We start from the raw sequence: 22867 nt of genomic DNA, 5'->3' as shown, positions 1-22867 counted from the left end.
ACTCAATGGGCGATGATTGCACTTTGGGACCTCACTCCTGCAGTCATTATTCATATGTCTTCTTGAATAATGTGGGTTGGCAAACTATCTCAGACTATGTCATTCTTACAATAATGTTCATGCAATGGAGGCGTTGCTGGCCAGACCATCTTTTATTGCCCATCCTGAATTGCCTTCGAGAAGGTGGTGGTGAGCCATATTCTTGAATGGTTGTAGTCCAGGTGGTGTAGGTACACCCACAGAGCAATTAGGCAGTTCCAGGATTTTGACCCAGCAACGGGGAAGCAACGGCCGGCGATATCGTTCCAAGTCAGGATGGTGTTCTGCTTGGAGGGGAACGTGCAGGTGGTGGTGTTCCCATACACCTGCTGCTCATGTCTTTCTGTGTGGTAGAGGCTGTGGGTTCGGACGTTGCTGCCAAAGCAGCCTTGGAAAATCGCTGCAGTGCTCCCTGTTGATGGTACACACTGTTGCCACTGTACGTCGATGGTGGATGGAGTGCCCATCGAGTGGGCTGCTTTGTCCTGCATGGTGTTGAGCTTTGAGAGTGTTATTAACCTCACCCAGTGTCCACCCACACATGCATTGTGTAGCATGGAGCTGGACCTCAGCTTTTTTCACTTGCCTAACTCTGGAGGTACTGTGTTTAACTCTTAAGACCCTACTGCCAAATTAATTAACTTAACACACCCACTGAACCCAGGACCTCGCCTACATCTATGGCTCAGAAACAAAGTAAATTATTGCACCCATTTTCCAAATGGCTGCACCCAAGGATACTGTAAAAAACCAATCCACAGCATATCTGCATTAGTGTTGGGCGGGGTTACTGGGCTATGGGGATAGGGTGGAGGTGTGGACCTTGGGTAGGGTGCTCTTTCCAAGAGCCAGTGCAGACTCGATGGGCCGAATGGCCTCCTTCTGCACTGTATAATCTATGATAAATATCGGCCTTGGATGATGTTAAGATTCCAGCCTAATGAGGCACCCTATGCAGATGCTAATGACACGTCTAACACTTTTAGCCCTGAGTGGAGTGGAGCAGGCACCAAATCAGATTTTCTAGACACACATGTGGCATGTTGGATTTTTAAATTCATGTAGAGCCAGGATGCGCAGCTGCACTTTTGCCAGAAGCGCAGGAAACCGGCTGGTTGCAGCTATCATTCTTCCGACCAACAGCAACACCGCTCACCCGGCCTGCTCCACCCTCTCTCCCCAAACCTAATTGCAGACCAACCAGCTCTGGAGACGTAATGTGTCTTCATGGCTGCCAGATGCTTCTAAATCCCGGGTAAAATAAAGAGTTTGGGTCTTGGATTCTGAGTGGGCTTGGTGGGGTGGATGCTGCAGGGAAGGTTTCCCCTTATGGGAGGGACTGAAATTAGGGGGCAGATTTAAAAATGGGGGGAGGGGGGGGGGTGCGGGTTCACATTTGGGACAGGGAGGAGAGGATTTGTTTTCTCTCAGTGGGGGAGGTCATTCAAGCTGTGGAGTTGAGGCTACAATCACATCATCCATGAATTTATTGAATGACAGAGCAGGCTCGAGGGGCCGAGTGGCCTGCTCCTGCTCCTAATGATGTTTGATGCGTGATGTTTGTATGGTTCATAGAATCATAGAATTTACATTGCAGAGGGAGGCCAGTCGGCCCATTGAGTCTGCACCGGCCCTTGGAAAGAGCACCCTACCCAAGCCCACACCTCCACATTATCCCCACACCTCCACCATGTCCCCGTAACCCCTCCTACCCTTTTTTGGACACTAAGGGCAATTTAGCATGGCCAATCCACCTAACCTGCACATCTTTGGACTGTGGGAGGAAACCGGAGCAAACCCACGCAGACACGGGGAGAACGTGCAGACTCTGCACAGACAGTGACCCAAGCCGGGAATCGAACCTGGGACCCTGGAGCTGTGAAGCAACTGTGCTAACCACCATGCTACCGTGCTGCCCACGTCTGATATGGGCGTCACAGTGGCACAGCAGATAGCACTGCTGCCTCACCGCTCCAGGGTCCCAGGTTCAATTCTGGCATCGAGTCACCGACTATGTGGAGTTTGTATGTTCTCCCCGTGTCTGTGTGGGTTTCCTCTGGGTGCTCCAGTTTCCTCCCACAGTCCAAAGATGTACAGGGTAGGTGGATTGGCCATGTTAATTGCCCCGTAGTGTCCAGGGATGTGCAGGTTAGGTTATGGGGTTGCAGGGATAGCGAAGGGTGGGGGTGGGAGTGGACATTGATGGAGTACTCATTTGAAGGGTTGGTGCAGACTCGATGGGCTGAATGGCCTCCTTTTGTACCGTAGGGATTCTATGAAACCGGGCACTGATAAATGTTTATCTCCAAAATCTTACTTCTGGGCAATCAGAATGCCTGAAACTGGGGAAATGAAATCATTATTTGTAATCTTTAAAATTAAAATGTTTGCCTCCTGATAAACAACAATTTAAAAATGTATAGAACTAGAACAAATTTTGAGAGTGTGTCCATCAACTTCATGACCTATCATGCTCCTTATTTACTTCTCTCTTCTTTGTGTGCCTATCTGTAAATCCCATCCCGCTGCACAGTACTTCATTGCTAACAGAGCAAGCTAATGATTCATTTAAATATCTGTCAGTTAAAGACGTGCAAGATGAAAGATGGCTTTCCTAACAGGCAGGGCCAAGGTAAGAAACACTGGAGAACTGAACTGTTAATACTTTACTGTTAAATGTCACAAATGTATCACACATAATGCAGGAATTCGTTTTACACCAATGGAAATCAAAAGATACCTTTTACACAAACAGAATATATTAATACTCAGCAGTAGCATAATAATAACAACCGTTTATTGTCACAAGTATGAAGTTACTGTGAAAAGCCCCTAGTCGCCGCATTCCGGCGCCTGTTCGGGTAGCTGGTACGGGAATTGAACCCGCGCTGCTGGCCTTGTTCTGCATCACAAACCAGCTGTCTAGCCCACTGAGCATATGGTAGCACAGTGGTTAGCATTGCTACCTCACAGTGCCAGTGACCTGGATTTGATTCTGACCTTGGGAGACTGTGTGGAGTTCGCACGTTCTCCCCGTGTCTGCATGGGTTTCCTCTGGGTGCTCTGGCTTCCTCTCACAGTCCAAAGATGTGCAGGTTAGGTGGATTGGCTATCTTAAATTGTCCATTAATGTACAACGGTTAGATGGGATTACGGGAATAAGGTGGGGGAGTGGTCCTTGGTAGAGCGCTTTATCAGAGGGTTATTGCAGACTCGATGGGCCGAGTGGCCACCTCCTGCACTGTGGGGATTCTATGATTCCAAGAAAATTCAATTAAGTTGAACCACAGATTGGATAAAGACCATCATAAGGATGCCATTAGCAAGCTATCTGATCATTCAGCGGCGGAAAAAAGCATTCGATGTGTCTGCCTCACTATTGATTTGTCCTCTGTGTAACTTTGCTGTTGTATTCAATTGTGCAATTGTTTGGTCTTTGATTGTGTGTGCCTGTTAACGCTTCTCAGCTCCAAGTGCTGTTAGTTAAACCTAGGCATTGTGACCGAGAAAGAAAAACTAAATTGAAAGCAAGAAGCAGCGAGCATGAGAGCAGACGTTTTAAAGCATTGAATCAAGCCCTGTTCAGACAGAGAAACTGGTGTCATCTCTGCATATCTCTGAGGCACAACACTTTCCCCTCCACGCTCCGATTTGGTTTCAAAAACAAAGCACCCAGATGGAAAAGGTTTTGCAGCATGGATAAAACCCTACCATCATGATCTGAAACCCTGACTCAAGGTCACAATTATTTGCTGGAGATCCAGGTTTGATTTTGTGAATGAATATTCCAGTTGAATTGCCACCAATTATTTCAATCTGTTCCAGGATGCCATCACCATTGAATTCAAATAAAGATATTCTGCTCAGCAACTTCATTGGAGGAGGTCCTTGTAGGAAGGACCTGTGGAAAACAGGAAACAAGAAATTTGGGAATTAGAATTGATTCTCGTGAGAAGAATTGACATCTATTGCCTTCCTTTCTCTTCATATATTGCAATAATAAACAAAACCCCAAAAATATAAACAAGTATATAAACAGAGCTGTAGTCATGTATTTTCACATGATAATAATAATGATAATTATTATTATAAACAGAGCTGTTGTCAGGTATTTTCACTTTCTCACAATGAGGGTAAGGCTCTTCAAAGGAAACCAAAATTACTTACATAATGTGAGATGTTATAGTACCATATAAGGCCAACTCTGTCAAAACTGCCCAATATGGCTGACCCAAATATCCTTTGGAGAGGTTCCTGTGCATCTCTTTGGTATTACCTCTCCCTAAGCTCCTCATTCAGTTGGCAGCATGGCAGACACAAAAGATTTTTTTTGAATGTGAGACTTATTGAAGATGTTGGGTTGGATTCTCCGGTTTGTAGACTAAGAGCTGACGCTGGCGTGGGAACAGTGGCGTTTTACACCCGAAGAAACGGCGCAAAAGCTGCACCGATACTCCATCTGGTGAGGGGCTAGCAGGCACGCACTGTAAAGCCCCCGGCTTTATCTGCGGATATGGCCAGAGAATGCACGCGCATGGCGGCGGCCGCGCGCAGACCCAGCCTACCAGAAACCGCCCCCCTGTAATCAGCCTCGCCACCCCCCCGGATCACCCCCACCAGTGCCCCCATCCCCCGCCAAAGCCCCCCTGCCCACGGAACGCCCCCCCCCCCCGACTGAGGTGGCGCTGGACTCAGCCCGCAGTCGCCACGCCGGGTTCACGAAAAAAAAAGACAAGTGTTCCACGCCTTCGGGAACTCGGCCCATTGTGGGAGGGTCTCAGGTGATGTCCTGAGGCCGTCCCGACGGCGTGCGGCGCGCTCATCGAGTACGCCGTTTCCGAGGGATTGGAGCATTGCAAAAGCGGCGCCGCCCCCGATTTGGCACAAACGGGGATTATCCGGCCGAACGACGAACGCGATTTCAGCATCGCTGACCAGAGAATCTCAGCCGTGGTCTATAAAGAATTGTATAATTTGCAAAGTTAAGATTATATTACCAAACACAACTTTAAATAAATAGTGGATCTGGGAGATCTCCACATTGAAGGTTGGATGGTGTGGTCAAATCCCGGCAGAACTTCTAACTTAAGGTTTACAGCACAGTAAGGATTAATAACTGTACAAACTGTATCAAAGCTACACGTGGTGTCTAGGCTGTGAACGTCCTCTACTGCACTGCTGCTATCTGATTACTCCTGCGTGGAGAGAGAGATAGAGCTTCTGGGTGCTCAGTTATACGGTGGGTCTTGTAATGCCCTCTAGTGTAGTGCCACAGCTAGGTGTTGTGATTAACCCTTTAGTTACATGTCTGTCTACATATCATTACAGAAACCATGTAGAATGTTCCTCTGAGATTGAGGGCAAAAACATTTTGCCCAAGCAGTGAAAAGGGATGTGGGGGAGGAGGTGGGGGTGATGAGACCTACACTTATTTAGTGCATACTGCTATTAAGCCATTTAAAGCAAAATCTTTCTTTGTCTCTCCTCAGCAATACTGAAGAAAACAAAATTGAAAAAAATACATTGAATCTACTTAAATAAATGAAAATGTATTGTTTACCGGTCTCGTTCACATGGTGCCGTGGCTCCAGTCATGGACAGTAAGCTTTCAGGGGATGACTCAGGCTTTTTGAATGGTACTGAAATGAATTTGACACAATTTAGATATGCTTTGTGCTGATGATGAAATGCTATATTGTACTTACATTCTCAGTTCAATTTCTCTATAAAGTAGAAGTTGAATTGCAAAGTGAAAAATCAATTTTACCGTTACCTATTTGAATGTAATATTGTCTTTAGTTTTAAGTTGAATTGTTACAAAGCATGTGCATCCACAATATGGTGAAAGCCTTCTTTGCAATTTTTGGCAAGGCTATTATGTTACAGCTGGCTCTCGGTCGGAACTTTGAAGGCAAATTCCACTCTGATGTAATTAATATTGGTTGTTATTCATTGGTATTTGACTGTTTAAATGCTGTGAAGCATGGCCAGAAAGTCTCTCACAAACTTTAGTTTCATTACAGACCCATATATTACACAAGTTATCTGGAAATGTTAAGCCTATATCATTAGACGGGCAGTGTGGTGTAAGTGCAGAGGTGCATTGCAACATGAAAGGATGTGGGTTTGTGCTCATGATTCCTCACGTGATCTTTATAAGTTTCCATTTGAAAAGCTGCTGCACAAGCTTAAGTCAGTAGATATCAATCGTAAAATGTGAAATGGGTTAGCGGGTGGCTGAAAGAAAGGGAGCTTGGATGATAGGATAGGATGAAGAACTAATTAGGAAGATAGCAGGGGGTAAGAAGCACTGCATTGATGTAGGATCCATGTTGTGCACAATTTACATAAAATAATTCAAGACATAAAATGCAATTTGATAAAATGTACAGATGATACGAAGAAAGAAAGGAATCGTTTGTATTTATATAGCAGTTCAACATATCTCTCAAACATCATGGTAGCACAGTGAACAAAGAACAAAGAAAAGTAGAGCACAGGAACAGACCCTTTGGCCCTCCAATCCTGTGCCGACCATGCTGCCCGTCTAAACTAAAATCTTCTACACTTCCTGGGTCCGTATCCCTCTATTCCCATCCTATTCATGTATTTGTCAAGATGCCTCTTAAATGTCACTATCGTCCCTGCTTCCACCACCTCCTCCGCCAGCGAGTTCCAGGCACCCACTGTCCTCTGTGTAAAAAGTGGTTAGCCCCGTTGCTTACAGCTCCAGGGACCCGGGTTCGATTCCCTGTTGGGTCACTGTCTGTGCGGAGTCTACATGTTCCCCCCGTGTCAGCATGGATTTCCCCCAGGTGCTCCAGTTTTCTCCCACAAGTCGCGAAAGACTTGTTAGGTGAATTGGACATTCTGAATTTTCCTTCAATGTACCCGAACAGGCGCCGGAGTGTGACGACTGGGGGATTTTCACATTAACTTCATTGCAGTATTAATGTAAGCCTACTTGTGACACAAATAAAGATTATTATTATCCTAACGTGCTTCATATTACAATCAATTACTTCGAAGATCAATCAATTTTGTTATGTGAGAGCAGAAGGGGTGGAAGTGACAGATTAGTTTGTTGACTTGTTCATCATAGCTGCTGGAGAAAACTTGGAAACGGGTGGGGCAATGGCAGATAAAATCCAACATGGTGAAGAATGTGCAACCCACTTACGGATTACTGTGGAGCCAGCTGAAGGAAAGTTGGGAGTAATGGTGGACTCAAAAATGAGACTGTCCGATAATTGTGTAGCAACAATGAATAAAGCTAACAGGAAGATTTTGCATCTGATCGGACCATACAAAAGGTGGATAATATATAAAACAAAATAGAAAAGTTTAGTTAATTATTTTTTAAGTTGAATCTGGACTACAAGAGAAGGGAACACAGTCATAAACTAGTAAAAGTCAAGTTCAAGATAGAGGTCAGGTAGCGCCTAAAATAATTTTTCAGATAGTAGAAGAAAATATTGTGGATTTTTGAAATACGAACCAGTGGTGTACCAAACGGGCATAGACTTGTGGGCGAGGAGGTGTGTGGTATACGCAACTGGTCATCTTGTCTCAGTGGATAGAGGTTGCAGATTAACTTAACGACAGGAGCTTATCCCAGGCCATGGTTGCAATACAGAGAAAAGTTTCTGACCTTATCCCAGAGCTGTCAAGCTCATAATCTTAACACTCGTCCCTCTTACTCTTTGCTCACACCTCCATCACCTTCAGCCTCACTACTCACTGGACTCTCCTGTCTCTGCTGATCTTCATTCTACTACAATCACTGAATGACATTCACTCCAATTCTTCCCCTTCTGATTCACACTCTCCACACTTCCTACTTTCACCACAGGGGCGACCAGCACTTGCTCTTACACACAGCAGACATACAATTCAAACATGATAGGCACATTCTCTAGATACTTCAGAAAGATGTAACTATAAGACACACCTGTTCTTCTTGTAAGAGAAAGTCTTGAATAATATAACCCAGCACATCTGTGCAAGAGACAGCATTTGCAACAATCTTTAGCCAGATGTGCCAAGTGGATGATCCATCCTGGCCTCCTCCAGAGGTCCCCAGCATCACAGATGCCAGTCTTCAGCCAATTTTATTCACACCATGTGATAACAAGAAACGGCTGAAGACACAGGATACTGCAAAGGCTATTGGCCCTGACACAATTCCAGCAAAAGAACTGAAAACCTTTGCTCCAGAACTTGCTGTGCCTCTAGTCAAACTGTTCCAGTACAGCTACAACACTGGCATCTACCCGGCAATGTGGAAAATTGCCCAGGTATTTCCAGTACACAAAAAGCAGTATAAATCAAACCCAGCCAGTTACCGCCGTATCAGTCTACTTTTGTTCATCAGTAAGGTGATGTAAGAAATCAACAGTAAGCGGCACTTACTTACCAATAACATGTTCACTAACGCTCAGTTTGGGTTCCACTAGGGTCACTCAGCTCCTGATCTCATTACAGCCTTGGTTCAAACATAGACAAAAGAGCTGAACTCCAGAGGTGAAGTGAGAGTGACTGCCCTTGACATCAAGGCAGCATTTGACTGAGTATCAAGGAGCCCTAGCAAAACTGGAGTCAATGGGAATCAAGGAGAAAACTCCCCATTGGTTAGAATCATGCCGAAGATGGTTGTGCTTATTGGAGGTCAGTCATCTCAGTGCCAGGACATCATTCCAGGAGTTCCTCAGGCCCAACTCTCTTCAGCTGCTTCATCAATTACCTTTCTTCCAACAAAAGGTCAGATGTTGGGATGTTCACTGATGACAGCACCATTTGCAACTCCCCAGACATGATGCAGTCCATGCACAAATGAAGCAAGACCTGGACAATATCAGGCTTGGACTGACAAGTGGCAAGTAACATTCGCGCCACACAAGAGCCAGGCAATAACCATTTCCAATAAAGGAGAATAAAGCCATCATCCCTTGACATTCAATGATATTACCATCACCAAACCCCACCCCCCCCACTATCAACATCCTGGGGGTTACTGTTGACAAGAAACTGAACTGGACTAGCCATATAAATACTGTGGCTACAAAAGCAGGTCAGAGGCAGTTGAATAACTCACCTCCTGACTTCCCTAAGCCTGTCCACCACCTACAAGCCACAAGTCAGGAACGTGATGGAATACTCTCTACTTGCTTGGCGCGTGCAGCTCTCGCAACACTCAAGAAACTCAACACCATCCAGGACAAAGCAGCCCGCTTGATTGATACCCCTTCCAGAAACATTCACTCCCTCCACCACCAGCACACAGTAGCAGAGGTGTGTACCAGCTATAAGATGCACTGCAGTAACTTACCAAGACTCCTTAGACAGCACCTTCCAAAACTGCGACCACTACCATCTAGAAGGACAAGGGCGGCAGAAACCTGGGAACCCCACCTGGAATTCCCCCCCTAATAGCACAGTGGGTGTACCTACACCATGTGGACGGCAGCGGTTTAAGAAGGTAACTCACCACCACCTTTTCAAGGCCAATTAAGCATGGGCAACAAATACTGGCCTAGCCAGCGAAGCCCACATTCTTAAAAATGAATTTAAAAAAGAAATATATATATAACAGGATTCTGAGCCAGAGGCAGCTGAGCCCATCTGCACATCATACAGGCCATCTCCAGCAGGGGAAGGATCGTGGCTATGGTGAGCAGCAATGTTGAAAGAGGGATCCTTCAGACCTTGGTCACTTTTCCTCCTTACTGCTATCTCACTATTCGGAATTCCAGACAAACTACAGCTGCTTTCAGCATCTATTCATTTATTCCTCCTTTCTTGCAAATTAAAACGTAAAACTTTTAACCCTCTTTTTCATTTTAGGTGCTGAAAACGCTGTCATCCCTGTGACACTACAATGAGGCCAGCCTTCTTGAAGCTCGCGCCTCATTTGAGCTGACCCTAACAAGAACCAGTTCAGAAGTTGGCAACGGGGTTGGGGGGGGGGGGACTTTCGAAGCTAGGCTAAAGGACAGGTCTTCATGTGGTGAACCATAAGCCACAAGTGGGTAGGATCTAGGGCAGTGGGTTGGAAACAACACAAGTGCTGCTTGTTGAAGTGCAAGATCACACACAAACTCTGCTGCAGAGAACTATGAGCCAGGCGCCACAGAAGGCTAGCTGGCACATATTGAAAATACTAAATGCAATGGGTAACATACAAGTGAGCTTGCACCCAATTGCTCAGGACAGTTTGGCTCCATTTTGTGCCTGGGCGCTGTGCAAAACAAGGAGACCATTCTGTCCAACTTAGAATGAGTGATCACCTTCATGAATGCAACAAGAGTTCACTGCGGACAGATTTTATGGCAGTGTACACCACTGTGAAGGAGGATCACATAGCTGCCACCTTGGCTGCGGAAGCCAGTGTTGGCAGCAGCGTCCAAGGCATCTCTTCACATCACTACTGGTGCTTTTGTGCAGAACTGTAGGAGGGAGGAGTGACAAGGACCAGGGGAGGGGTGACTGTGGGCAAGGTAACTGCTATCCTCTATCGGGAGGACGGCATGCCTGTTCTCCTGCCACCTAATCCACTAGTGCCCATGTTATTATCACGCAGTCATCTGGGGCAAACTGTCCCAGTCCACAGTGAGTTGCAGCAGTCAGAAGTCAGCCACCAGACCATCTGAAGCATCATCAATGGAAACAATATAAATTTTCACCTTTCCAGTTGTATTCACTAGGGAGGAACCTCATTAAAGCACTAGGTTAGGTAAAAACTCTCCACTTCTCTGGATAGGTGCAGCTCCAACAACACTCAAGATGCTCGATACCACCTAGGACAAAGCAGCCAGCTTGATTGGTACCCCTTAATCATTCATCCCTCCACCACCGGTGAACAGTGATAACTGTGCGTACCATCTACAAGATGCACTGCAGAAACTCACCAATGTTCCTTTGGCAGCACCTTCTAAACCAATGATCCACTACCATCTAGAAGGACAAGAGCAGCAGATGCATGGGAACACCACTACGTGAAGGATCCCCTCCCAAGTCGTTCACTATCCTGCTTTGGAGATATATTGCCGTTCCTTCACCGTCGCTGGGTTAAAATCCTGGAATTCCCTCCCTAACAGCACTGTTGATGTACTTGCATCCCAGGGTCTGCAACGGTTGAAGAAGGCAGCTCACCGACATCTTCTGTCGGGCAACTAAGGATGGGCAATAAATGCTGGCCTAGTCAGCAATGGCCAAATCCCAGAAATTAATTTTGACAAAATGAGCTTTTAAGACAGGCATTGAAGGTTGAAAAAGTGTGTTTCCTCCTCCTCTTCAAGGTGATCTTTCTCCCCCTGTTCTATTTCTTGCTGCTCAGGTAGTGGTAAGGGCAGGGCCCTCATGCGCATTATGCTGCAGACAACCACAAATTTGGACACATGTCCAGGCTATACTCCTGAATGGTCCAGCCAGCACAAATGTTACTTGAGCACGCTTGGCGATATTTCTGCTGGGCAACATGGCTTTTACTGCATGCAAACTCTTCAACTGTGCTTGGTTCCTGTTAGGCAGCTATGCCCCAAGAGTCACCCCTTGCCAGCCTGTAGTCAGCCACTGATCTGATAACCTGTTTGGAACAAAAGCAGCACAGGGGACCGACACAGGATGAATGAATCTTGACTTTAAGCACAGATCTGCATGGTGCATGGCCTATGGTCAAAAAATTAAGTGTTCAGAAAGATATGTAAATTCTACATATTATTTGAACTTAATTTCTTATCGTGTTCATTTGAGACTTTAGCCATTGTGTGCAAATTAAACTAAAACAAATCCTTAAACACCAATTTCCCTACACGAGGATGGTGATGGGGTGCACACAAGGCAATGTGGCTGCAGGCTTTGACACTTCGGACTGTGGGCAAACCTTCAATACCAAGTTCTCTGATCTTACTTCACTCCATCCATTGAGAAAGTAACGTAGCTGTTCCTACTAGCTTGGAGATTTTGGATGAATTTCCTGATAGAACAGCAAACAGGTAGATGTCACTCATAGCTACAGTTCCTATAGCAAGCATAACAGGATGGAAAATAATATTACCTTCAGCCTAGTATTTAGAGAAATAATAATTGAAAAATATGACGAAGGATGAATTGAACAGAAATAAGACTCTCCCATAGGGGCTGGTTTAGCACACTGGGCTAAATAACTGGCTTTTAAAGCAGACCAGGCAGGCCAGCAGCATGGTTCAATTCCCGTACCAGTCTCCCCGAAGAGGCGCCGGAATGTGGCGACTAAGGGCTTTTCACAGTAACTTCATTTGAAGCCTACTTGTGACAATAAGCGATTTTCATTTATTTCATTAATATACTTAATCTCTGGCCTCATCTTCCAAAAAATAAACTGTCAACAATTTAGGAAGATGTTGTGGGTGTTCCAGCAGTTGGGATGGTGGTCTAACACAGTCCTGTGCTTGAGTGTCTTGAATGTGTTGGTATAGTTTGGGTGAAATGTGTTAAGTTGCTTGTTGCAGGGCCACAAAATGCAAAATAGTCCATGGTGGGGAAGAGGAGGAAATTAACATGATGAAGCTAATCATGGTAGAATCCCTCTGCCAAAGCTTGTCCTGGAGACATTTTACAATCAACAACTTGGGGACCGTATTATTAACTGTGCCTCACTGACCATCAGTTCACTCCAACCGCAAGCTCAAACCTGTGGCCATAATGGTTCACCTGAGGAAGGAGCAGTGCTCCGAAAGCTAGTGATTTGAAACAAAGCTGTTGGACTTTAACCTGGTGTTTGGTGTTGAAAGACTTCTTACTGTGCCATAATGAATGGCATTGTACCTGTGGTAGAAATTAAGCCATCTTTGAAGCAGCCAGTCTTAATTGTGATAAACATTGGGGCTCATTGAATTATTCCTTATTATCAGGTTGCTGAGATTTCCATCATATTTTGCACTGTACCCCGATCATGAATGAGAAAATGAAAACTCACTGACATCAGGAATATTTTCATTGCAACTGTCAGTATCTGTGCAATCATCTACTGATGTGACAGCATCGTCATCAATAGAATGTCTGTTGCTGTGAAAATACAAAGACAAGATTAGAGTTCCGAACTACAGAAGGCTTCTCCTCCCAGTTTTTTTTCCCTTTCCCTGCCGAAGACGTTGACACCTTTTTAGGAGTTGTGTTCTTTGCTGGTTGTTACTTTATCCAAATGATCACTCTTCATGTTTGAGCCTAGACGATGAGTGTTCGTAGACCACTGACTGACCCAGCGTGTCATAGATAGTATTGAGAAATAAAAGCCCTGGCTGGTTCACTCCCCCGCTAATGGAGTGTATTGAGGTGAATTATAGTAGCCCCTATCTGGAGGCCAGCTGATCAACACCATTTCTCTAGAAATGGCCATGAAGTTGTGGCATTGTCATAAAAACCCAACTGTTCCACGAATGTCCTTTAGGAAATGAAACTCGTGGTTTTACCCAGTCTGGCCTTTTTCTGACTCCGATTGACCCTTCACAGTCCTCTGAAGCCACTCGGCTGTGCCAAACCACAGGCTGCAGCAACTCAGGAGGAAGGCCCACCACCACCTTCTCAGGGCAACCATGGAGGGCAATAAGTTCCAGCCTGGCATGCAAGGCCCACATCCCCAGAATGAATAAATGTAATCACCCATCGGTCCTCTTGATTCAATGGTGAGTATAGACTCACAGAAAGGAAGTTCTTTAAAGCACCACATAATGATCTTTTACAGAGGCTGCCATCGAAAGGGTGTGTGTGCTGTCCCTCTCACCTGAATGATTCTTCCATGGCATCTTCAGTTTGGCGTCTGTAGAGAGATTCCTTGCTGGGTGGCTCAACGAAGGAAGAGCTGACACTACTCACTGACTCACAGCTTTCCGTTTTCTTTAGATTTGTATAAAACTGTAAATGAAACAAACTGGCCGATCAGAAAATTAATTAAACACACAGCTACGTGACAGAACCTGACAAATCATTGGGACTCCAGGATGAATCGATGTAATCTTAAAATTACAGCGAGACTATTTAGCTGTGAAATCAATAGGCACTTCTTCCACACAAAGGATAGGAGCAATCTCAAACTCTCTCCTCAGAAAGACTCATGGATGCTCGGTCAATTGGAAATTTCAGGACCGACATCAATAGATCTTAGTTTGGCAGGGTTATCCAGGGATATGGGTGAAAGTTGGGCAAATAAAGTTAAGATACAAATCAACCGTGATCTGACTGACTAATGGACTAGGCTTGAGGGACTGAATGACCTCCTCCTGTTCCGGAGAGTTCTGGCGGTTTTACATGTCATTGTCCCGGCAATAACCTTCCTCACATACTCTTATCCAACTTCCAACTTCAGCCAGAGATTTTGAATTAAAATTAAGCAAAAGAAAATAAATGAAGAACAAGTTGAAATAATTAAAAAACAATAAATAATAATAATAATCTTTAATATTGTCACAAGTAGGCTTACATTAACACTGCAGTGAAGTTACTGTGAAAAGCCCCTAGTCACCACATTACGGCGCCTGTTCGGGTACACAGAGGGAGAATTCAGAATGTCCAATTCACCTAAAAGCACATCTTTCGGGACTTGTGGGAGGAAACCGGAGCGCCTGGAGGAAACCCATGCAGACACAGGGAGAATGTGCAGACTCCGCACAGACAGTGACCAAAGCCGGGAATCGAACCCGAGACTCTGGAGCTGTGAAGCAACAGTGCTAACTACTGTGCTACCGTGCAAGATATGTTTGTAAATGCAAGTGTGACATTTGAAGACGAGGAGATGGCCAGCTGTTTCATTGACCCTGTTCTGTGGTAATGGTGTAATTTCTGTACATCATGACCCCTATATCATGCCCACAGATGTGCACTTTCTCACTCCAAGACATCTGATAGCAAATAGGAACAGAACCCAAGCTAATGTTTCTCTCCTTAACTTATTGAAGCCAGCTGTAGTTCAACATGACTGACCTCATTGAAGTCAACTAACTCATCGCAGAGAGTTGAATCTTCACCTTCATTATCTGTTTGACTCAATGACATATCACACAATGTAAGTAAATATGGGTATATACATTCATACCTATATTCCCATATTTGCTGGTAGATATAAGCCTGCCTATATTTATTTATTTATTTATTTTAAATTTAGAATACCCAATATTTTGTCCAATTAAGGGGCAATTCATCATGGCCAATCCACCCACCCTGCACATAATAATAATAATCGCTTATTGTCACAAGTAGACTTCATTGAAGTTCCTGTGAAAAGCCACATCTTTGGGTTGTGGGGGTGAGACCCACGTAGACACGGGGAGAGTGTGCAAACTCCACACGGACCTGGGTCCTCAGCGCCGTAGGCAGCAGTGCTAACCACTGTGCCACCGTGCCGCCCTACCTGCCTATATTTATAACTGAGTTAAATTTTGTACAATGTAATGTAATGAAACTGACCTGTTGCACACAATAATATTTTGAAAAGGTTCAAGAAGAAAAACAGAAAAAATACTTTTTGGGAAATAGGCAACCCACCCACAAAATAGCAATCTGAGAATTCCTGCAATCTCATTAGTGACTTGTTCGTGAAGGGGATAAGCCTGGGCGCACGATGACCAGATGGAAGAGAGGAATAGAAGATACGTCGATAGGATTAGGTGACGTAGGTGGGAGGGGGCTCAACTGGTGGAGACCAGTTCGGCCAATTTACAAGTTTCTGTGCTATGAATTCTGTACATTTATCCCGTATTTGGAGTGGTTTTCACTTCAGATGTTTACAATTTCCAGGTTAGTCCGCAGCACCTCTTGGGAATGGCAACACAACACAGTCTCTCTCTTTGAACAGTTATTCCTCGTGTAAACTGTATGAAAGACTTGCTCACATACATCACTCTGGCTGCTGCAGCAGCTGTCATCACTCTCACAGCTGATGGTCCGTGGATTCACTGCTTGCAGGCGCTTCAGTTTGGGCTTCTCACGTGGTGGGGTTTTATTATTTGTTACTTTCTGTTAAGGAATTAAGAAAGGAAAATTGAAGCAAATATGTTCAGCTTTTCTATTATAATAAAGTAAACAGCAAACTTGCGAAAACAATTAGTTTCATCATGAGTGTGCTTCATTTCATTTTTTTAAATTTAGAGTACCCAATTCATTTTTTCCAATTAAGGGGCAATTTAGCGTTTCCAATCCACCTACCCTGCACATCTTTGGGTTGTGGGGGTGAGACCCACGCAGACACGGGGAGAATGTGCAACCTCCACACGGACAGTGACCCAGAGCCGGGATCGAACCTGGGACCTCGGCGCCGTGAGGCAACAATGCTAACCACTGCGCCGCCATGCTGCCTTAACTGTCCTTCATTTCTAATGAGGTTTATTCATCCATCACAATGATCATTGAGTGCATCATTGACATGTTAAAGGTAGGCTTCAGAAGCCTGCATCAGGCTGGCTGCATCTTGCAATATTGTCATGCTGGATTGCAGGATCATTGTTATTTATTGCAAGGTGTACGATTGATTTACAAAAATGACCTAATTTTCAAGGCCTCAGAGGAGAAATGTCGATCTACATGGCCAACACAACTAAACATCATCAGCATGACAATAGTATGCAAGACAACATGTTGCGAGGCATTTGTCCATGCTCATGCAGGAGAGCTTTATTTCCGGTTTCAGCCTTGACTCAGTGGTAGTGCTCTAACTTGTGACAAGAGGTCATAGGTTCAATCTGCACTCCAGAGACACAGGGGCCTAACCTCCGAGCTCCCCAGCGTCAGAATTCAGAGGTACCCCAAAGGTACACTGGGGAATCCCTCTCGAAACTTCACAGGTAGGTATTTGCATGGCAATTGCCCAGAAGTGCCAACATCCCCTAGATAATAGCCCTGCACTTTGAACCATCATAAAATTTAAATCACCAACTTCGGATGGTTTCCACAGGTTTGCACTAAATTTACTTAGAAAACTATCTGCTAACTTCTGGGTAACTATTGTAAAGAACCAGATCAACCGCCCAACAGGACACCCCACACTCCCAACCACTCAAGGGACACTCTAACCTTCTTGAATATGGACCACCTCCCTCAAACACCACCCCCTGACAGCACAGTGGTTAGCCAGGGTCCCAGGTTTCATTCCCGCTTGGGTCACTGTCTGTGCGGAGTCTGCACGTTCTCCCTGTGTCTGCGTGAGTTTCCGCCGGGTGCTCTGGTTTCCTCCCACAAGTCCCAAAAGACGTGCTGTTAGGTGAATTGAACATTCTGAATTCTTCCTCAGTGTACCCGAACAGGTGTCGGGGTGTGACAACTAGGGGATTTTCACAGTAACTTCATTGCAGTGTTAATGTAAGCCTACTTGTGACAATAATAAAAATTATTTTTATAAACCCGACCCAAACTCCACCAATGTGACCTGACTCACTACCTCACACTGCTGATGAATACCACATCCCCCCACCTGCCCCGCCCTGCCCTGCCCCACTGTGGTCTGATAGTCATATGACCATCATATGGTCAGAATTAGGGGTGTTCTCTGATGATTGCACAATGTTCAGCACCATTCACATACTGAGGCAATCCATGTCCAAATGCAGCAAGACATGGACATTATCCAGGCTTGGGCTGACACGTAACATTCATGCCACAGAATCATAATCATCTGCAACAGCTTCTCCTGTAACGTACGCATTGCACGTGGAACTATATGTTCACGCAAGAAGTGACCAATTTTAAAGTCAGCAACGAGTCTTGCTGCAGAACTTTCATCCAACACTCCATACTCTGGAACTTCAGGAGGATGGAAAAAGTTGAAGAAAGAGTCATTTGGTACAGTTTTCATCCCTGTTTTATCAGTACCCCGACCCTTATGCTTCTGCTTTGTTTTAATGGTTTTCAGTGTGACGTTTTTCCTTTCTTCCAGTCGTTTTGGCACCCTGTGCATCCCGTGATTTCTGGTTCGTCAAAAAATAAAAAATCAACTCATCAGTTCACGACTCCAGCTGGCACGCTTTTGTGATGATCTCATTTGTGAAATACTCATTTGGCTCAAACTTAAACTCCAGAATGAAGCTCATTGCCTGTTCAGGCTCTTGTAGATGCTTTAATATAGGCTCATCATGATCTTGTATCATATCGCTGAGTGTCTTCGCATTTTTGCAGACTGTTAACCAAACCTCTGGAGTTCCCTTTGGATCCTCCATCTCTTCATCTGGTTTATCTTCCTCCACTTTAACTTTCGTTTGTACCTCATAGGATAACTGCACCATTGTATCTCATTGCGAGTCGCAATGATCCTCTGTTGCTAAGCTGTCTGGAATGTACAGCTGCACAACTAGGCTCAGTGCTTCACACGCATCCACTCATATGATAGACTCGTGCTCCATGTCCACAATGGAAAATGGTATAATGTCTATTGCGTACCCTTCAAGTTCACATGCTCCCAGCGTCTCAATCTCATGCCCATTGTAGTCTTTCAGTAGTCTGGTTTGATTGAGGACTTTTGGTTTAACTCACAGCCTGTTCAAATCAGAAAACTAAAGCTGCACTGTGTCGAGCTTGCATTTGTCATTGTGACATTCAGCATCACTGGAATCATCCATCTGTCTTCGATGGTTTCAGCATTACCAACACTATTGCCGTGACTGGTCAGTAGGACTTCTTCGCTCTGCATTTTTGGCATTGCCATGATCTTAGACAAATCAGGTCAATTAAAAATAGATCTTAAATGGACATCTCATCAATTGCGGTGACTGTCCCTGTTCGGTCTACGGCAGAATGCGAGAAACATTGCTTCGCAAAATGATTTGTTCGGCCACACTTGGAACGCAATTTCCCAAATGCTGGACATTGCGCAGGCCCAGGTCGATTGTCATATCGCTGGCATAAGGTGGCGGATGCAGTCGGCCGCTTAAAATGGCTGCCTGCATTGAGACCACATTTCTTGTTTGACTGCGTCACAGTGCTGATGGCGCCTTCTTCCAGATTGGTACCAAAATGTTTTAGGTTGAGCGCGCTAATCTGCTGCGCAGCTAGCTCAGTTCTTCCCTTAATAACCTATCATGTACCTTGTCATTCGGTATCCCCAACACTATCTGATTTTAAAGTACTAAAGTTGCACGACTGCGCCTTCAATCACAAGTCAGTTAAAAAACTATCCAAAGATTCACCAGCTTTTTGGGTATGCATACAAAATATATAACATTCAAATGTTTCATTTTTCTTCGAAGAGCAGTGCTCAAAATACTTTATTATTTCCTTGAAGCTCTTGCTTTCCTCTTCGCTGTCGTACGCGGAGGTATTGTAAACCTCTATTGCTCAAGGACCTGCTACCGTGAGCAGCAACGCAATGCGCCTCTTGTCAGGCTGTGCCTGCAGGCCAAGAGTGGGAACATAGAGTCTAAATGGTTGCTAAACACAGCAATTTTCATCTACGTTACAGGTGACTTGAAGCTGGTGGGGTGCCTTCAAACCGTCCATCTCTAACTTCACAGTCTTCCCTTGCGTCGAGTTTCAGTTGCCCATAGTTTACCAGGTAGGCAGAATAATTTTTGTTTTTCTTCCTTCAGCCTGTTTCGTCCCGTCTTCTCCATTGTTACCTTTAATTGTTCAACACTCTTGGTACCATGTTATGTTCCATGTTATGGCCATAGTACAGATGGACACAGAACATCTAGTTCTTGGACCCGCAAGGTTGCTTTATTAACACTATTAACACGTGGAAAGATAACTAACAAATTGAGATATAGACAGTAACAAATACATGAATTCAGTGAATTCTCCTGGAGCTGTTCCTCGTGTGACTATCCTCATGTACATCTTACTACCAACTCGCGGGTATCTCAAGTCACATGATAGATTTCTATCACCACTAGCTGGTTGGAGGTTGCATTGCTAACTAGATACAGAACTGTGCACAGGCATATCACCACAGTTATCTTGCTCTGGATCTTTGTGGTGTTTATGGTTACAGGCACAACACCACTGTGTTGAAGTGCCAACCCAGCAATCGCAACATGTAACCTCACTTAAAAGGGCTCCAAAGAGCCTGCATCTGCTGGAGCTCCAGGCCAGGTACTTCCTAGAACTCCAGGGAATGCGAGGGCAACATGAAAGTGAAGGTTACCCCGGCTCCCCACCCCTTTTTCTTGACGCTTGTGGCCAGGAAATTGCACAACATCTGGGAACGCAAGTGAGGAAAATTAGACCGTGTTTTTAGAAGGTGATGCTATTTTAGAGATCAAGTGTGGCCTCCATTTACTTCGCTACAAGTGACAATGAAAATCCCAGCCCTTGCTTCTGAATAATGACTGAAAAATAGTCCTACCTCCTGTCTGTCCCTGCTTGACCTTAACTGCAGGATTTCCTTATTCAACTCACGATATGTGTCCTGTAGTTCAATAACTTGTTGACGACATAAATCCTTGTCCATGATCATTTTGCTAATTTGCAATTGGGCCTCATCCCTCGCTCCATAAGCCTGTGAAAAAATAAGAAAAGGTATTTTCGACACATTGCTCTCATGATTAGCCTGCCACTATAAGAGTGCTCATGGTTTCTCTGAAAATAGCGCTAACCAAGGAACTGATGTGTTGGGTGTTCTGGATCACAAACAGGTCACCAACACTGGAAGTGGTGCAACTCTATTTTATTATAAGGTTAACTATATTAACATACTTGAACTGTGGGTAAATGCAATACTAGCTTTAACTGTTGACCCTTGCCTAGTCCTAACCAGGTGATGCACTCAGCACATGGTGAATGTCTGTGTTGCAGGCTGTGAGCTCTGTGCTCCGAGCTGGCTGCTACTAGAATGAGCGGGAACTCTCCTATCCCCTGCCTTTATAGTGCGTGTGCTCTCACTGGTGATTGGCTGTTGTGTATGCTGATTGGTCCCACTGCATGTCCATCAGTGTGTGTGTGTGTCTGCACCATAATATACTGGTGTATATTATGACATCCGCCCCTTTTATATAAAGAATATGTGCCTGCGTGACAATAAATATTGTGTAGTGAATGTACCTGGCTATGTGTATGCGTGTTATTTACATGACTATGTACATGAGGCTAATCTATTTACACAGGAAGGTGCCTGGTGCCGAGAAATAGGGTGTCACACCAACAATGAAATGAACATTATATACAAACTACTGGAACGATGAAACAGGATAACAGAACAGATCAAAGAGTCCAACATCGTAAAACTCATAAGTCAAGTCTCTGAGGTGGGCGACGAATTCTGGTTGACCATCAGGGTGGTACACCACTCGTCGTCTGGATCAATGCTGTGCACCGACAGCGGCTGGTGGTTTTGATTCGGGGACAGCCTGTTCTTTGTTATAACAGCGACTCGAAAAGGCTCCCTCGGGTCCTCGGTGTCACTAGTCTGCGGGAAGTCGGAATCGGACTCGGTTTGGGGGTAGGTAACTGCTTGTTGCAGGGTTCTTCGGAGGTTTATTTAATTTCCTGGTTCAATTTGAGGCATTGTGCTGTCATTCCAGGTGAAGGAAGGTTGTTTTACAGCTTTAAAAGATTTTTTCTTTGATTTGGGAAGTTTTCCCTTTAAATGGGTGTGGCCAGGGGCCTCTGATGTCATGACGCGCGTGACGTAGCACGTAGGAGGCGTTTGGACATGCGCAGATCGCGGTTCCTTTACTGATGGCCGTTTTCGTGATTGTGCATGCGCGGCTTTGCGCAACTGCGCAAGTGCAGTCCCTTTAGAAAGATGGCCGCTGACCAAAATCGTTCTCTGCTCCGGGATTTAGGCCTCGAGGTGAGTACTGGCGCTTCTCTTACCTTTTCTTGCTGGTTGGAGTGTGTTTTCCTCACAGTATTTGCCGTATTTGTCCAGGACTGCCTGGAAGTCGCTCCTGTTTTGCCCCTTGGAGAACTTGAATTTTTTAAAGATTTATTCTGCTCTGGCACCGGTGATGGTGAGGAGAAGCTCTGTTTTTTCAGGATCGGCCAGGTCTTCTAGTTCGGCTGGCAGCAGGAAGATTTCAAACTTTTGCCGGAATGCCCGCCAGTTTTCGCGGAGATCGCCGTGGCACTGGAGCTGCTGCGGAACCCGGATCTTGAATATCTTGCCTGGGTATCGCTGCTGGTTGTCACTGTACGCTGAGGTGCCGACGATGCGGAGCAGCGGAGGCGGGTTGATGTTCTCCATACTTCAGGATGCCGGAATGCTGATTAGTTGCAGGTGGGTCTCAGAAGTGCTAGTATGCAACCACTCCTTGTACCATGATGTGTTGGGTGTTCTGGATCACAAACAGGTCACCAACACTGGAAGTGGTGCAACTCTATTTTATTATAAGGTTAACTATATTAACATACTTGAACTGTGGGTAAATGCAATACCAGCTTTAACTGTTGACCCTTGCCTAGTCCTAACCAGGTGATGCACTCAGCACATGGTGAATGTCTGTGTTGCAGGCTGTGAGCTCTGTGCTCCGAGCTGGCTGCTACTAGAATGAGCGGGAACTCTCCTGTCCCCTGTCTTTATAGTGCGTGTGCTCTCACTGGTGATTGGCTGTGGTGTTGGGTATGCTGATTGGGCCCACTGCATGTCCATCAGTGTGTGTGTGTGTGTCTGCACCATAATATACTGGTGTATATTATGACAGGAACCATATAGTTGCATCACCTTTTTCACTAAACTGTGATATTACCATTGTGACAATGCGCTTATGTTTACTGGGTGTAATTTTCTTTTTTTGTTTTAAAATTTAGAATACCTAATTATTTTTTCTCCAATTAAGGGGCAATTTAGCGTGTCCAATCCACCTAACCTGCACATCTTTGGGTTGTGGGGGTGAAAACTCCACATAGACAGTGACCCAGGGCCGGGATTCGA

General features: G+C 45.1%; 1 protein-coding gene across 5 annotated transcripts in view; it reads right to left on the bottom strand.

Annotated features, from left to right (window-relative positions):
• card14 (caspase recruitment domain family, member 14) overlaps positions 1-22867 on the bottom strand; it is a 159896-nt gene that overhangs the window by 34940 nt on the left and 102089 nt on the right. For 4 of the 5 annotated variants that reach the window (XM_072483487.1, XM_072483488.1, XM_072483489.1 and 1 more), the window contains 6 exons: positions 20342-20494; positions 15907-16026; positions 13799-13929; positions 12995-13083; positions 5600-5678; positions 3751-3940 (listed from right to left, as the gene is read on the bottom strand). In XM_072483487.1, coding sequence (XP_072339588.1) covers positions 3751-3940; positions 5600-5678; positions 12995-13083; positions 13799-13929; positions 15907-16026; positions 20342-20494 — 762 coding nt within the window. The remainder of the gene's footprint in view (positions 1-3750; positions 3941-5599; positions 5679-12994; positions 13084-13798; positions 13930-15906; positions 16027-20341; positions 20495-22867) is intronic. The other variant, XM_072483491.1, reaches the window with a different exon arrangement.

This window comes from Scyliorhinus torazame, chromosome 18, assembly GCF_047496885.1.
Source record: "Scyliorhinus torazame isolate Kashiwa2021f chromosome 18, sScyTor2.1, whole genome shotgun sequence".
NCBI classification, from domain to species: Eukaryota; Metazoa; Chordata; class Chondrichthyes; order Carcharhiniformes; family Scyliorhinidae; genus Scyliorhinus; species Scyliorhinus torazame.
This window is presented reverse-complemented; position numbering and strand designations above follow the sequence as displayed.